We start from the raw sequence: 15,695 nt of genomic DNA, 5'->3' as shown, positions 1-15,695 counted from the left end.
TGATTCTGTAATACGTGGACTACTCCTTCTGTCACATTCATCAGTTCACATTCACATTCAGGTATGGCTCATTCAGATATGACTATATGTTTCCAATGAATGGGGAGTAACTTTAACAGGTAATCAAGCAAAGGTTTTAGTATGATGCCAGTTTTAGTATGATTCAAAATGTCTGCAGGTAGCTGTATCCCTTTATCTCAATCATTTAACCATTTCTAGAACATTCTCCAAACATTTTTGGATCAGAAAGGAGGAAAGTTTATTGAGAGCCTGACTTTACATAGAATAGATTATAAAGAATGATAGGATTGCTTTTGATACTAGTCTATTCTTATTCTTTTGGAGCAAGTTAAGCCATATGAACTAGTAAGCTCAAGCAGTAGAAAGCTGTCATTGTTCATATTTGCTCCTTTCAGCCCTGGGAGAGTAGATTTCTGTCATGTGGAGACAGAAGCGGCGCCACTTGGTGGGTGAGCAGAGGTTAAGGTTAGTAGCAACAACATAAAAACACAAGAAAAAAAGAAAGGTAGTTCCCCTTTATGGGCTCTTGCTAATTTGGTAATAGAAAGCTGCTTAAAGAAAAATGACAAACAACCATCAAATAAAATAATCTAGTTAAATTGAGCAGCTCAGTATCAGCTAGAATTGATCTAGAAATTTCTTGACCAAGGAAATGCTTGGCACTCGGGGGGCCCATTTTTCACATGCAACCAAAACTGGACAAGTTTATCTGCATCAAACATGTCTTTTGAGGAATCATCACAGGATGTCTATAAGTTGCTTTTGTTCTAAGTTGTTAGATTTTAATTTTAAAACATCAATATCTTTAAAATACACAAAACTGTTTTTTTTTTTTTTTTTTTCTGCAAAAGTATTTTTATTAGTTTCTGTTTCACTGCATGGATCACATTGTTCCAAAGTAAGAATGATTATATAACAAATTAATGTTATATTCCATGTTTCTTTTCCACAATTCCAACACTTTTTATGACTGCACTACTTTATTATTCCAAGTCAGAATATTCATTTGATGACCATGCACTGAGCTGGTCAAATTGCATAGTTATTTCCTGACTTCATATCATTACATAATTTTCTAGTCTTCCCCTCAAAAGACTGTTTTTTGACATAGTTAACTTTTAAAACAGTTTTCAGTACAATCTATAGTGAAAACTGCTTCTCACACATATTTTTAGTGCAAGTGCCTGCCTATGAGGCACACCAATAGTTATCATTAGTTCAACAATACCTAAGAGCAGTAGATAGCATTAAATTTTCTTCACTCAAATTAAATTTTTTAAAGTTGGCTATTCTGTATGTAATGCAAATAACAACACTGTATCAGATTATTGTATAGTCTGATACAATGTTGCTTTTTCTTATTAAAACCATGTAGTTTCATATAAAAAAATTCAGGTGTTTTTCCAACACATTCAACACGCTTCATGTACTATTTCAAAATACCTCCAATTTATTCAGCTTCATGCTGCCTACAGCCAAAATTTTCATAAAAAGTAAACACTGTGGTCTGTCTTCTCCATCAACATTTGTGAATTCAAAATACATATATTTTGTATTTATTTTCTGCATTTAGGTTTTTACTTAACGTTTCTCTACCTCAAACATTTCTATACTTCTCGCGAGCAATCAAAAATTTATCCAAGATTGCAGGGATGTCAGTAGTATGGAATTCAAATAAACTTTATCACATTTAACAAATTACCCAAATGGTTCTGCTCAGATATGGCAGGCAATAAAGCAACTAGAACAGTTAGTGACAATATTGTTCAATCTACACAATGAACATAGTTACTGTTAGTGATGTTGGAGTTCAAGCTGTGCAAGGCAGGCAATACTAAAGAATGATTTTTAATGGGACAAACTTGTAGCTGCAAGAGTTCCATTTAAAAAAGCAATGCACAAAATTCAGGTTGATTTGCAGTAATGACACGACATAGCCCAGTGGTCAGGAGCGAGAGTGCATAGCACGCGTTCCTTGAGTGGACCGGGGTTCAAGCCTGTGACTACTAAATACGATAAATATTTGTATTGACGATTTATTGTAAACTCTACTGACTTGGTTGTCATGCAGGAGTATAAACAGAAAATTTATTTATTTATTTATTTAAAATGCAGCATGTCACCACTTCACTAATTTAATTGCTAGTTCCCAGTACTTGGCAAGTGTTTAGCAAGGGCACCTATTGGTAGTCTACTCAGAGATCTTCCACAACACTGACTAAAGCTTTATAATCATGTCTGCACTTATAATGTTGAGATAGAATGCCTTGCAGCTTTTATTTGTCCACTCAAATTGATCTCACTGATATAACAGCACAGTATTCTCTTCAAGATATCATTCTATGTCCAGTCATAAAGCTAGTGCCACTGACTTGCTATTAACAGACAGTGTGAAAAAGACAAAAAAAACATAATAAATTTTTACCAAGTAGATGATTGTATGCTGTTTGTGTTTAGCATAAATCAATCTTTAAACAATCGATCAGTAACATTCTGAGTGCCATACTGTAATCAGTTCAATTTTACTATATGACTTTTCCAGAAATTCTAAACTTTATCCACATTCGGAAACTACTGATCTAAGGTAAACAGGATCAGAGCACAGATTACTGAAAACCCAAATTATATGGAATGATGCAGTAAAACTCTGTAATGAATGAAAATGCATAAAATTAATAAATAAATTTATATTTTAAGTAAATTTCCTTTTTCTTTTAGAGGTGATTCTAGATTAAGCATAAATCAGATTACAAGGCTCTACTGTACTATGTAATTTAGTAAGTTCTATATCTGAAGGTTTGTTAGTACATAATTCATACTAAAAAGCTATTCAGTATATATAATTTATTTTTTAAAGGATACCTGTATATCTTGGTAATCTCTGGAAAATCATTAGATAGCTTTTCAAGGAGAGAAACCATAGATTCATAATCATGATAGTTGAGCTCTACTTGCAAAGAGTCCATAACTATTTCCAAATTAAATTGCTGACCTACGTTCACTTTGACTTTTAATGTTTCATTTTCATATCCAGGAGAAGAAACTAAATATGAAATTAAACAAAAGTAGTAAATGAGAAGTATTCAATATTAGTTAAAAATATATATATTCAGATTAAAATAAATATACTTCCACATAATGAAATTATGTGCAAGTCACTGACTCAATGAAACAAATTACATCATGTTACTAGAACCATAAGAATTAATTGGACAGTTAAATGTCAATCACTCCTGATCAAATCACAAACACAACAACTGAGTCAATAATTTCTAAAGTCAAAGGTTGTGCAGAGTGAAAATTACCAATAATGGAAAAGAATCCTTCTTTAAACTTTGCAGACCATAGAAGTCATCATCAAATTACAAATAGCATCTCCTCACACATTTATCTGCAAACAAGTTGGATGTTCAACAAGTCGCACTCAGTATGATGCTGCAATTTTTTTTTGATCACATCTCATAGATCACTTCTTCCAGTCACATCGCTCCCTGAGGAGTTGTTGTGGCCACCAACAAGTTCCTCCTTCTAACATATTATAATCATTTGAACAACTATTTAATCTATTACTTATCTTTCGTTTCTCTTGCATTTTACAATAACCTTTTTGAATTAATTAAACTCTGTTAGTATATATAATTTACTTAAGAGATAATTTATCAATCAATTTACTTCTAGTGCTATCCTTTTTTCATTAATTAATCACTATACTGTTTCACTTACAGTACTTACTATTATCCTTTTTCTTTCCTTTCCGGGGAGGTTCCAAGCTTTCCTGGCTCTCAGGGTACCTTCTGGGGATCTCTTTCATCAGCTACACCTGAATTTGCTACAGATGATTTTTTTGGAACTCTTTGCTGCACTGGGACTGGCGTTCTTTCTCCACCTTATTAAAACCTATCACAAGGAAAATTCATAGGGCATCTCACATTAACTCCTTCTCCTCTCCACTTTATTAAAACTTATCACAAGGAAAACTCATAGGGCATCTCACACTAACTCCTACTCCTCTCCACTTTATTAAAACTTACCACAAGGAAAAACTCATAGGGTGCTACCCTCGTTTTACCGCTCCACCTATTAAGAACTCTTTCAAGGAGAAAACTTCACAGAGCGCTACCCTTCTTTGCTCCACCTTATACAAACTTCTTATTAAAATAAGAAATATTTCACAGCGCTCGTTAGCATGTGGGTCACCACCTTTGCCTTCCTCCATGATGGTTAGACTCGCAAAAATGGCCACTGCTCTTGCCTTCCAATGATGGACAGGCTTATTCTCCTTACACTTTCTAACATGCCTAAAAACTCAACTGTTACTAACACATATTTTCTACAACGACGAAACCCTCAACTGTCCATGTTACTAACTCATTTTACTTATCCCGACGAAAATCTCGACTGCAGTGTCCGCTGACTATTTCATTTCCCTATCACCAACAAAACTCAACTTAGAATCCTACTAACACATTTTCATAAAACCCACATAAACTCAACTGTGTGTTCTTTTTAACCCATTTTTACCAAACACTAACAAAATCTCAACTGTGTGCCCCTAACTCATTTCCATAAACACCCACATGAATCTCAACTCGGGGTATGACTGTTCTCTCCCTGTTCACTCGCTTTTTCTCATCTCAACTTCTGTACCGCCTACACGTCAAATTTCGCCCTAGTTTTTAGTTTAACCAATCTTACTCATTTTATCAACTTCCACTCTCTTCTTATTCGTCCATTTTATTTTCTCAAGCTGATTCCTTGTTGCTCGATCTAACTTCTTATTTTAAGAAATTTGTAAAATTTCTCAGGCTGTCAGTACCTTTGAAGTCAGCCGCTAATAGTTATACTGTAGCAGACTAATTTCCCACGATCTAAAAACTTGCCATCACCGACAGCCAGAACCAGACTTCCATCTAATTCCCAGCATTGTTCCGTATTTTACTGTCCAGGTGTAACCGATTAAAGAAATGTCCCGACAGCACATGGTCCACAGCGCTATTGTTTACCAGAGTTGACACCTTTTACTCATAACAGTTGCAACCAGTTTCCATTGTTTTGGGTGCTCCTGTGCGCTGGGAACCGAAGTACACCCCTTCCTTGCCATTAGCCTTTGTCATGCTTAATGCTGACCTTCATAAACGTTGTCTAATTTAATCCTTGCCAGTGATCTTAGTAATATTCTTAACTTGTAATGTTCCGCACCCCCATATAACTGTATCTGTATCTATCATGTGCTATATGAGCAGCATCGCAAAATGCAACCAAAATTTCACTAATCCCATCCTGCACCTTTTCCCCTCGATTTTTCCTTCCATTATATTCTTCAACAGAAAGTTTTCCCTCTTTATTATGTGAGACAGGGCTCCAAATATTTGAAAAGGTTTTTTTTTTTTTTTTTAACAAGATTAAAATTACATTGGTGCCCAAGTGCAGAGGTGATAGTTAAGGTCAGTGCAGTCTTTTTGTTTTGCCCTAGAGCACTTCTGCTTAAAAGAAAAGGTAGCACTAACTTCCTATATTCTTGTTCTTCTTTGCTTGAGGTAAAAAGGAGTTCTGTATTTTCATTACAGGTGAGGATAAAAAGGTGGGAAGGTGGTAGGAGACAAAAAAGACTCTCAAAAAAGGAGAAGAAATTGGTAATATTAGTAAATAACAGATCAAGATACTGGTCAATTCTAGTAGGAAAGTTAACAACTTAGAATAAATTAAGAGCATTAAAATATTGAAGCAAATGTGAATATAAATCATCATAGGAAGGCAAAGGAAGATTGCACTCACTGAAAATGATAGTTAATTTTCAAATTAGGATCTTGAATAAGCCAGGAAATCAAAGCTATAAAGATGTGTTTTTCTAAGCTAGAGGGACGTATGCATTTACAGCATTTAAAGCCAAATAGCAATACTCCATTAGCAGGGCTTCAAAAACAGGACTGAGAGCATAAAAATTTTGACAGAATAAAAGCTCTCTTTTATTAACACCATAACTCTGTCTCCTTTTTATCTACTCTGTTATTCACTTCAAATTTATAACCAACATTACAGGAAAAAATGTCTGAAGTGTCTGCAATACTTTCATTGTAGTCAACTGTAATGTTGGAAATAGGAGCAAGTCTACATCCATATGGTTGAAGGCAGACTGTCCTGACTGATAAAAAGACCAAATGGTAAATATTAAGAAAGGACTTTAGTTGGGTAATGATATGGGGAGAGCCTTAATAGAACCATTAAAATAAGGCAATGAGAAATTCCTCCTTCTGAATCCTGCTCTTGTACCAATACAATTCCTTCTTCTGTATTCTGCCCTTGTACCACAGGCCTTTTCTTCACAAAAAAGTCAATTAGGTGAGTAATTGCAATGGTGGGCAGCAATGGAAGGCCTTTGCTGGTGGGGTGAAAATCAAGTAAACAACTGTCATCTAATATAATAAGAGCTATTATCTGCTCAATATCTCCTATATTTTTCGGGTACTTTCAGTAAATAATACAGGGATTACCTTGATCTCTTTATAAGATGGCTTCTTATCCAACTATGTGTCAAAAACATTTAAGTTTTCTTCTGTTGATGCTATGAAAAATAATTTTAGGCCTGCCAATTTTATTCAATACCGAATGTACTGTAATTGGCGCCAATTACAGTACCACCAATACTCACCAATTACAGTATTGGCGGTACTGTAATTGGTGAGTTGTTGGCACAATGTCACATGCTGTTCTTTAGTAGATTGCTGTGAGGTTGAGAGTATTTCTCAGGCCCAATCTGCAATAGATATGGTTGGGGGAACTGACACGTCAGTTTGAGTGGCTGCTGACTAGAATTTCTTTGCTGCTGTTGCATAGGTATATTTTGGTCTCGTAAGCATAATTTGCTTCTTTGCCTCCTGGTAAGTCACTTTCCGCTCTACTTTGTATTTTTGGATCTTTTTCCCTGTTTTCCATAGTTCACAGGTCCTTGAATAAGCGGAATGTTAGCCTTGACAGTTCAGACAGTGTAGCATTTCAGCATCACATTCTGTTTGTGTGCGAGATTTTGAACCACAGTTTGGGCACACTGCATCCCCTCGACAGACGGTCTGAGAGTCAAAAAAACTTTTGACACTTATAACATCTGATGGGATTAGGAATGTAGGGTATTACATGGCAATTGAGATAGCCAGCTTTAACATTCAATGGTAAATTGGATGAGCCAAACGTTAGGATGATGTTCCATGTGGGAACAAGCTGACCATCTTTTCTGACCAAAATCCGCTTAGCTTTGCGGAGATGGGAGAAACCCCTGGTGCCGTTTGACACTAAACACACTCAATCGCTTAGCTTGTGTGACTTTCTGTCCTTTTAATTCTTGGACTAGTTCTTCTTCTGTGACATTCATCAAATCCCACTCAGCAATTACCCCTTTGGAGGTGTTTAGTGATGCATGTGGGGTAATTTGCACAGGAATACCACCATAGGTTGAGAGGTTCAGCAGAGTCTCTGACTGCTTACGACTCGCACTTTCTATTAATAAATCTCCGGATCTAAGTCTTTTCACCATTTTAGGTGAATCTGATGAACTTTCCAACCTTTTCTGTATCAGAAATGGGGAGGCATACTCATGCATTGGCTTGACAAGGAGTGGAAGATGGGAATTACTGTTGCTCTTTGTCAGTTCGCAGTCTTTCAACTGTGACGTGTCATGGTCTGTGTCATTGACTTTTGGACATGAGCGTAGAGGCTCAATCGGAGGGAAATTATCAAATTCCATGTTTACTCCTTTTTGCCCTGGGAGAGGGACTTTCTTCTCTCAGGTTACTGGCCCCACCACGTGAAGGCAGGAGCGGTGCCACCAGTGACCAAGCGATAAGTGGTTAGTGTGTTAGAGAAGTTAATTATATATATATATATATATATATAATATAAAAGTGTCTTTCCTTTCTCCGCGGGAAGCTTACTTCTTTATTTAGGAAAAGCCAAAAATAAATAACTTTATAAAAGAAAAGGTTTTAACAATCTCTCTTATCAGTCGCTTGGAAAAAGATGCTTTCAAATCGCTTTGTAAATCACTATGATCACTCACTTGGCACTCGGGGCCATAAAACTTCTTACCATCAATTCTAAAATCTTACATGACCCCATTCTAGTATCACTCATAACCATGAAAATTTCACTCTTATTCATCTAACTATCCACTATTAGTACATTATAGACCTCAATCAGATCCCCTCTAAGGTACCTAGTCACCAATCTCTTTCTTTTTTTTTTTTCTCAGCACAGTCTCCATAATTATCATGATTACTGTATTCTAAATGCAGTCTCATCTTATACAATGGGTTTATGAAAATGTTCAATGAATCACTAATAGGATACCACAGATCATCCTTGACCATTGTATTCTAAATGCAGTCTCATCTTATACAATGGGTTTATGAAAATGTTCAATGAATCACTAATAGGATACCACAGATCATCCTTGACCGTTGTCAACACTGCATAGATAACTTCATGTCCATCTTTTCCAAACTTAATCCACCTCTAGAAAACAGACTTCTTCTACCTAGTAGGAATGATCAAGCTGATGAAATCTCCCCTGCTTCTCCCCCAAAAAATAAAAAATAAAAAAAGCAGAGTCATTCAAACTCAAATTATAAAGTGTTCAGCCTATACTCCATCTACCAAGTCTGGGCAAAACTGCAGATACACACACACATACATTCTGACCTAACTCTGCAATTTCAATTACATACAGATCAACTCTGCAGTTGATCTGTATGTAATTGAAATTGTTATCTTACACATGAATAAATACTATCCCCCCTACCCCCGAGCACACACACATACACACAAAAATTCAACCTGTTGGTAACTATCACTTTTAAATCCTGGCAGACATCCAGGTTCTGGTCCACCTGTCACAAGTGTAGACTGCTCTGATCCAGGATTTAGTTTTACTGCAGAAACTCTATTATTAAGGAAATGGGTAACATTTTTAACATTTATAGTATTATTACAAGACCATTACTTCATCATCTCTCTGAGGAATGTATTGCTTGGTAGTCACTACAATACTTGAGTCACTGGTGAATCTCCAGTTTTAATTCTCTCTGGGACATTAACTCATTTTTTCAGTGACTCAGTTTAATCTGTATAGTAAAAGATTAACTAAATCAACTATAACAGTTAGAAGAAAGGCAAGATGTTAATAATAAGTTTTGCTTTGTCTTTAGATGAAGATGAAATAAAACCAACATAATGTAACAGATGTGGAAATATAGGTAGACAGAAGTTATGACCAATACCTCTGGCAAGAAAGCAGAATGTTAGCTACCATTTGGACTAGACAAACAGAAGTGAACTCTTGGGTTTCTGAAGCAGAGTGAAAAATAGCTGTGTGAGACCAGTTGTATGATAACTGTACAGACTGCTAATTATGTGGAGGATAATTTTTGTGAAAACAAAAAATAAAAATAACAGAACATTTGATATTGTTATAGGAAAATAAATATAATTATAAACTTAAAGATTAGATTTTCAAAAACAAAACAGAAAACAAAATACAATTCTTTTAGAACAAGAATTTAAGTTAACATATTCACAGCTTTTATGCATACAAGCATAAAACGGTAATAGAAGTTATGTGCTTCAATGCATACTGCATTGAAAATGCACCCAATGCACTGTGCCACGATGCATATCTATATTGAAAATGCCCCAAGCACTATGCCATAACACACGAGTGGTCATTCTTTAAGTGGTGGCGGTTTTACTTGTCTCTGCTTGTTTTGATGTTAGTTTATGTACATGAACATACTTTTATAAAGTTTTAAGATTTGTTCTTTTCATTTATAGGTCAGCACAAAAGGAAGTGTTCATTTTAGCAATGAATTCTAAATATTTAATTTTCAACCATTATGTATGAATTCTCAGAATGCTAGGAACATAGAAATGTTGATTTCTTTTTTTTAAACATTCTGAAAATTATAGCACATTGAATGAGTTCTCTCACATTTAGGTGGCAGCAAAGGTATTAATCTAGAAAAAAGCCAGTTAACTAGAATATACTGTAGTGAGATAATCCTCAAAGCTTGAGGCTTTTTTGATAATAGGAGAGAATGGAAGAGAAGAGAATAGTAGCTAACATAGTAGCCTTGACTAGATTCAATTTAATTGAAAAATTGGTAGGAATCTTTTTATATAACAAACATAATGGTATATGATGTTTCTTATATTAAAAGATTTCTACCAATGTTCTTAAAAACTACTAATAATCGATGTATATAAACATAATGTACCATGGAAAACATAATTTCCTTTAGCTAAAGCAACTTGAAATTTTCCAGTGTTGTCCACATTGATTTTTCTTGAACTGCCTTCTAGTCTAACAAATGCTTTTGTTACAGCTTTTCCATGTGTATCTTTAATGTGACCTTTAACACCTGTAAATTAAAAATACAGATGGATGTACTGCAATACTTTCTTGCTGAATAACAAAAATCTAATTGCAGTGAACATCTCAGGGAAGAGCATGAAAATTCAGTATAATGACTATTTACTCAAAATTATGTTAAAAAATCCATTATTTATTGAAATATGTTCTATTGCGCTTTTATAAGGAGATAGTACTTCCAACTTTATTTTGATTGAATGTCAATTTAAAAAGCAATAATAAATAAAGAAATAACTAAAATATGCACTACAACATGTAATAAATTTCTACAAAAAACTTAAACATTTTATTTATAAAAATTACAGTAACCTACAGAAAAGTTTAATTTTTTTTAAAAAAAATGTTATTTTTCATGCAGAAAACATATGTTAATTGATTTTAATATTTAATATTATTCTTTGCATATTAATATAAAAATTCAACATGAATACAATCTAGAACCAATAATTTTAGATTACAAAATTGAAGTACCAGAAGATTACTAATTTTGCATTAATTTTACATTTTGACAAATAAGAAAACATTTTGAAGCCATACAAAATGACTTATCATAACAACTAACATTATCCACTTTCATTCTATTCCCTTTTCTAGGAATTTAAACCTTCCATTTTTTTCTTTATTTCTTCTTCCTCTTTTTTTCATTAAGCATTCAGCTTATATTTTCTATAATCATTCTTAGTCAATTCTCTATTGTCAGTCTGGTTTAAATCCTTAAGTTTATCTGAGCATTTTAATTCTACATGTAAAGGGGAGTTGCTAGCCATTCCCTACAATGACGGACTACTTTGTCTCATCCTGTCCTTTGATCTGCCAACTAGGGTAGCCCCACCAGGAGCTTAACTCCTATATGCATAGCTCTTACAGATCACAGGAGTATTTGGCCCTCCCTCCTCAACGTAATTGATAGGAAAGTAGTCCATGAAGAGAGTTATAAATTGTATCTACTATTACTTGGTTATTGTATGTGTGTAATTCACACTTAAACAACACATTAGAAGTAGTAGTGGCATGTGAGGCAAGAAAGCAAGTGTATGAGCTTATGCAGCATCAGCCAAAAAAAAAAAAAAAAAAAAAGTCACATAACCATTCCCTCTAAATATTTGTCCAGTTTCTCCTTAAATTTATTTAACCTATCAACTTCCACAATGACAGATAGAAGTTTATTCCAGCAATTAACCACCTGCTGGCTAATTGCTATAAATATATAATATATAAATATTTTATATATAATATAAAAGGGAAGGCAAATTTCCACACATCTATTCTACATGTCTTTCCTCAATTTGAATTTATGCCCCCTTAGGTTCGTAATCTGAACAAGTGGAAGAATCCCATCAGAATTCAGGGTGCTCAACCCATTCAAGGCCTTATACACCTCAATCAGATCACCTCGCAGGTGCCTAGTCCCAGCCACTGCAATTTGCAGAATTTAAGCCTCTCTTGGTAAGAGGATCTCTTCATTCTCCTCACCAATCTTGTTGCCCATCTCTGTACACGCTCAAGAAAATCTACATCCTTCCTAAAATGAGGCCTCCAGACCTGTATGCAGTACTCAAGGCTTGGCCTGACCATTGCCTTATACAGAGGGACAATCACCTTCTTTTCCCTGCTAGCAAAATTCCTATATATCATTGACAAAATCCCCATGACCTGCCCTGGCAGCCTGTCTGAATTGATTTGCTCAGAAAACTTCATATCTGACTGCACAATTACTCCCAGGTCTTTTTCATTTTCTACCACCCTAAGTGTAGTACCACACAGTTGGTATGTTCCTCTGGGGTTACTTCTACCCATATGCAGTACTTTGCATTTGTCAATGTTAAACTTCAGTTGTCACTTCTCAGCCCCTCTGCCCAAATTATCTAGATCCTGTTGCAGTAGCACACTGCCATTACTGTCATTAACAACCCTGCCAACCTTTGTATCATCTGCAAACTTCAACACTAAGCCTGATATACCTTCATCAATATCATTGATAAATATACAAAACAACAGTTGACCCAACACCAAAACCTGTGGAACTCCACTAATAACATTAGTCCACGAAGAGCAGCACCCATTGATTACCACCCTCCATCTTCTCTCACTCAACCATCCTTTTATCCATTGTAGCAACTTACCCTTAATACCATTCTCCTCCAATTTGTACAGTAGTCTTCCATGCGCAACAGTGTCAAAAGCTTTCCTGAAATCCAAGTATATGATATCAAAATTATTTTTTGCATCCAAGTTCATTTGTAACCACATCATAATATCCTATCAAATTTGTCAGACAAGACTTTCCATTAACAAACCCATGCTGTGTCTGAATTATTACTGCAGTCTTGTCTAGATGATCCTGCAATGCATCTGTAACCAGTGACTCCATTATTTTACCCAGAATAGAATTTAAACTAACTGGTCTGTAATTACTCATGTTGCACTTCAATCCCCCCTAGTGAATTAGGGATACATTTACACATCTCCAGTCCGTGGGGACCTCCCCTGAGTCCAAGGATGTTATCATAATTATGGCTAAGGATTTGCTTACTTCCTTTGCTGCCTCCTTTAATATAACTGGACAGATCCCATCCACCCTAGGTGCCTTTCTTATATTTAACTTCAATAATTTCTACTCCACTTTGCTCTCAGTTATTACAAAATGATTAAGCACCCTGCTACAATTTGATAACCTGGCATTTTTAAACCTTAATAACTCCTCATGTGTGAATGTAGATGCAAAATACTCATTCAGTTTGTTTGCTATCTGAGCAGGATCATCAACAGTCGAACCTTCTGGCATTTTTAAACCTTAATAACTCCTCATGTGTGAATGTAGATGCAAAATACTCATTCAGTTTGTTTGCTATCTGAGCAGGATCATCAACAGTTGAACCATCGATATCAAGTGGACCAATTAGATTCATCCCCTTCCTTTTAGAGCTTATACAAGTAAAGAAATAGTTGCTGTTTTTCTTAGCATCCTTTGCCAAAGATTTTTCGTAATCTGCCTTCGCCTGCCTAACCTCCTTTGTGACTTGATTACAGACTAGCTTATATCTGGCATAGGCTTCTGTGTCGCTTGATAATTTATATGCATCCCATGCATTTTCTTCTCTGTCATGAGTCTCATTAGTTCATTTGATAACCATTTAGGCCTAAACCTTGAACAAGATTTCTTAATAGGTATGAAACTTTTAGTAGCTTCCACGATTAATTCCTTGAATGCTTCCCACTTAGAATTTGCTGTTGGTAACATCATCAATTGGTCCCACTATACACAATTTAAAAACTGTCTGAGACCACTGTACCTTTACGGAAGCAAAAACCCTTTCCTTTTCCCCTGATGGAAATTATATCTTTAAGTAAATCCCACATCAGTACACTGTGATCGCTGTCACCTAGTGGTTCCTTTATCAGCAAATTCTTAATACATGAATGATTACTGCTGATAACCAGATCAAGAGTACTACCCTCTCTGGTTGCCGCTTGAACATGTTGCTGCAGAAAACAATCATCCAATAAATCCACAAAAGTCTTACTAGTGTGTGGGTGACCAACCCACAAGTTCTAGTCAATATCTGGGAAGTTAAAATCCCCCATTATAAGACATTCTGATTTACTAGCCCACTCTATTTCTCTGTACAATTGTTCATTGTAATCATTCGAGTCATTAGGCCTATAACACACTCCTACTCTTATTTTTTCTTTCTCAGTGCTTAGGTCACACCAAACTGACTGAACAGTGCACTGTTTATCTATATCAATTGTATGCACTTCTTTTGATTTTATGTTTTTCTTAATTAACAGCATAACACCTCCTCCCATCCTATCTTGTCTATCCTTTCTGTACACATTGTACTCCTCAAATTCCAATTCTGCATTCCTAATATCTGTGTCACACCATGTCTCTGATATCCCAACAATATCCGCCTTTGATGTCTTGACCAACACTTCAAATTCATCAAATTTATTTACTATACTTCTAGCATTGGTATACATGCACCTGTTCCTAGTTACCCTAACACATCCCATATACTCACCTGTTTCACGATGACTGCCATCAGTCCCTGAAACCCCCAGCATCCCTCACTCTAGGCCACTGCTTATTCTAATAGAAGTAGTGCAAGAATCACCTTCACCTCTGCCTGCAGCTACTTTTAACCTTTTAGTCTGTGAATCTCCCCAAGCTAGCAGTTTTCCAACCAACTAACCACTGCACTCGATAGCATTGGCAAATATTCTTGCACCCTTTCTATTTAAATGTATACCATCCCTATAGAAGCAGTCTCTCCTGTTAACAAGCACAGACCACGCTGAAAAAAATTCTACCCCTTGAGCCTTGCACATTCCCTCCAGTGCCGAATTGATTGACAACGCTCTCATCGTGTACTCCTGCCTATCGTGTCTGGGCAGAATTGCAGACACAAATTTCTATTAGGATAATCCCTAATAGAGACATGTGATCTTGTTCAACAACACTCAGATTTCTGTCTGAGTGTTGTCAAAGATAAGCATAGCAGCAGAAGAATCCTTTTAGCAATATATAAAACAGGACACTGAAATTAACTACGTTACCTTTGCCCCATTGAAGAAATGCCTGGAGATCAGCACTTAAGGAACTGGTAGTGGATATTTAAGAAGTGGAAGCAGTTTGTGCAGGGCAAGCTTTCTCAAACTGGAAGGTGGAATGCAATGTGCTACCATTATCAAAACTATGGATAGGATTTCTAGTCAACAGAAGGTCAATTAATACACAAGAGGAAAAGAGTAGGAGAAAGAACTGAACCCAGCTCATGTCAACCTATATAAAGTATCATCTCACATTTCTTTGCAGGATTAATTTATTGTTTTCTACAACCTTTCAAAATTTGAAAATTTCATAAACAATGTTATATTATTTCCAGACAACAGAGTGATGCATTACCATTAGCATTAGTAGAGGCATTTGATGCAAGAAAGCAAGCTTATGCAGCATTAGCCAGCCAAAAAAAAAAAAAAAAAACCCACTTCCATTTCACCCCTCTGTTCGTTCAAAATACCTGTCCAGCTGAGCCTTAAACTTATTTAGGCTATCAACCTCCACTACAAGGGATGGAAGTCTGTTCCACCAACCAACCACCCGCTGGCTAAAGGCAAATTTCCACACGTCTATCCTACATCTGTCTTTCCTCAATTTGAATTTATGCCCTCTCAGGTGATTTTTCTGAGCTAGAGGAAGAATCCCATCAGCATTGAGCATGCTTAAACCATTCAAGGCTTTATACACCTCTAT

The 15,695-nt window shown here is 35.7% G+C and overlaps 1 protein-coding gene across 1 annotated transcript in view; it reads right to left on the bottom strand.

The window, feature by feature from the left end:
- LOC150080550 (carboxypeptidase D-like) overlaps positions 1 to 15,695 on the bottom strand; it is a 297,430-nt gene that overhangs the window by 123,851 nt on the left and 157,884 nt on the right. Inside the window, 2 exon segments of the mRNA XM_090380730.1 lie at positions 2,884 to 3,064; positions 10,284 to 10,427. Coding sequence (XP_090236856.1) covers positions 2,884 to 3,064; positions 10,284 to 10,427 — 325 coding nt within the window.

Source organism: Mastigoproctus giganteus, chromosome 9 (genome assembly GCF_048544385.1).
Source record: "Mastigoproctus giganteus isolate SK-2022 chromosome 9, ASM4854438v1, whole genome shotgun sequence".
Classification (NCBI taxonomy): Eukaryota; Metazoa; Arthropoda; class Arachnida; order Uropygi; family Thelyphonidae; genus Mastigoproctus; species Mastigoproctus giganteus.
The sequence above is the reverse complement of the archived record's forward strand: the minus strand, read 5'-3'. Positions and strand labels throughout refer to the sequence as shown.